This window comes from Cyprinodon variegatus, unplaced genomic scaffold (genome assembly GCF_000732505.1).
Source record: "Cyprinodon variegatus isolate N-32 unplaced genomic scaffold, C_variegatus-1.0 Scaffold440, whole genome shotgun sequence".
Classification (NCBI taxonomy): Eukaryota; Metazoa; Chordata; class Actinopteri; order Cyprinodontiformes; family Cyprinodontidae; genus Cyprinodon; species Cyprinodon variegatus.
Window position 1 is genome coordinate 397,741 of NW_015150893.1, and position 1,341 is coordinate 399,081.

Genomic DNA, 1,341 nt, shown 5'->3' on the forward strand with positions numbered 1-1,341 from the left:
GGGGGGCTGATGCTATGACGAGGGAGGCTGCAGCCCCCGCAGCACCCCCCTTCCCGTGCCACTGTTTCAGTCCCACATCCAAGAGATGGAGAAGGAGGATAACTCTGTTATAAAGGTCATGAGGTTTCTGAACAAGGTCCACAGCTTGTTTCATGAGCGCAAGATGAACAACTTCATGCCTCTCAAAGTCAACAGCATTCTGGCTCAAAAGCATAAGGGTGACTAATTTGCCATACAGAGAAACCTGGAATGGAGTAGTGGAACGGAGTGGCAATCTAATCAGTTTGAGGCAGTCGACCAAAATCCTAGACGATTTTGAATTCCCCCCCAGACATTTTTTTAGGTCTGAAAAGTAGGATGTGTCTGGGAAAAAGAGGACATCTTGTCACCCTAGATTAAGAGTCTCGCTCAGAGAACCAAAGTGGCAGTCTGTGGGAGTGGGTTTCAAACTCACAACCCCATGATCCCAAGCTCTATGCTAAGCAGCCATTCCCCCTAAATATGAAAGTTCAGCACCATTTTTTTTTTTTAGATATTTCGCCTTCTTTAAAACAGGATTAACTTTATACCCAGCTTTCCTGTGCCCCCCTCCCCCTACAGTGCTTGGAAATGCCACCCCCCCGGTTGCTGATGGTGGTCACAGGAGATGATTTCGGCTACTGCCCCAGGAGGAACCAGGGGATCGTGGACTGCTTTTTGGCTGGAGGCATTTCTAATGCGTCTCTGCTTGTTAATGCCTCGGCTGCTAAAGAGGCAGCTGCTCTGGCTGGCAGGTAGAGTCCTATTCTTTTCCTTCTTTCACATTTATGCTGAACTTTCAACTGTAGAGATGGAGATCAGAAATTCATCTCTGCTCCTTTTAAACATTTTAGATCTTTTCAGGTTTCAAATTCATTAAGAAATGGAGCAAAACATAGCATGGAATGGACCGGGCAATAAAAAAAATTGTGCTTTGTGCAAACCTGAACTGTGGGTAGAGATGCGCCGATCCGATATCGGCTAATTAGCTGGATCCGATATCTAATCCAGTTTACATGGAAATGTTATTTCTTTCTTTTTGCTTCTTATTTGTTAATAAATATCATAAAGTACATTAATATCTGTGTTAATGTGTTACCTTTCATTAATAATATTTATATCAAGGCTAAAGCCTGCACTATAAGCTGAGCTCAGGTATCGGATTGGATCGGAACAAACTGGATCGCTGCATCTCTACCTGAGGGTCAATTAAGATATTTCTATTTTATTTTAATCTTACTTTCATTCCCACAGTTGCAGTAAATGATTGATTATTTGAACACTAGTTTTAGTCAAATTTAAAAAGATTTATTTAAGACTTTC

General features: G+C 42.3%; 1 protein-coding gene across 1 annotated transcript in view; it reads left to right on the forward strand.

The window, feature by feature from the left end:
• ydjc (YdjC homolog (bacterial)) overlaps positions 1-1,341 on the forward strand; it is an 11,303-nt gene that overhangs the window by 2,306 nt on the left and 7,656 nt on the right. Inside the window, exon 2 of the mRNA XM_015388891.1 lies at positions 601-773. Coding sequence (XP_015244377.1) covers positions 610-773 — 164 coding nt within the window. The 5' untranslated portion in view covers positions 601-609. The remainder of the gene's footprint in view (positions 1-600; positions 774-1,341) is intronic.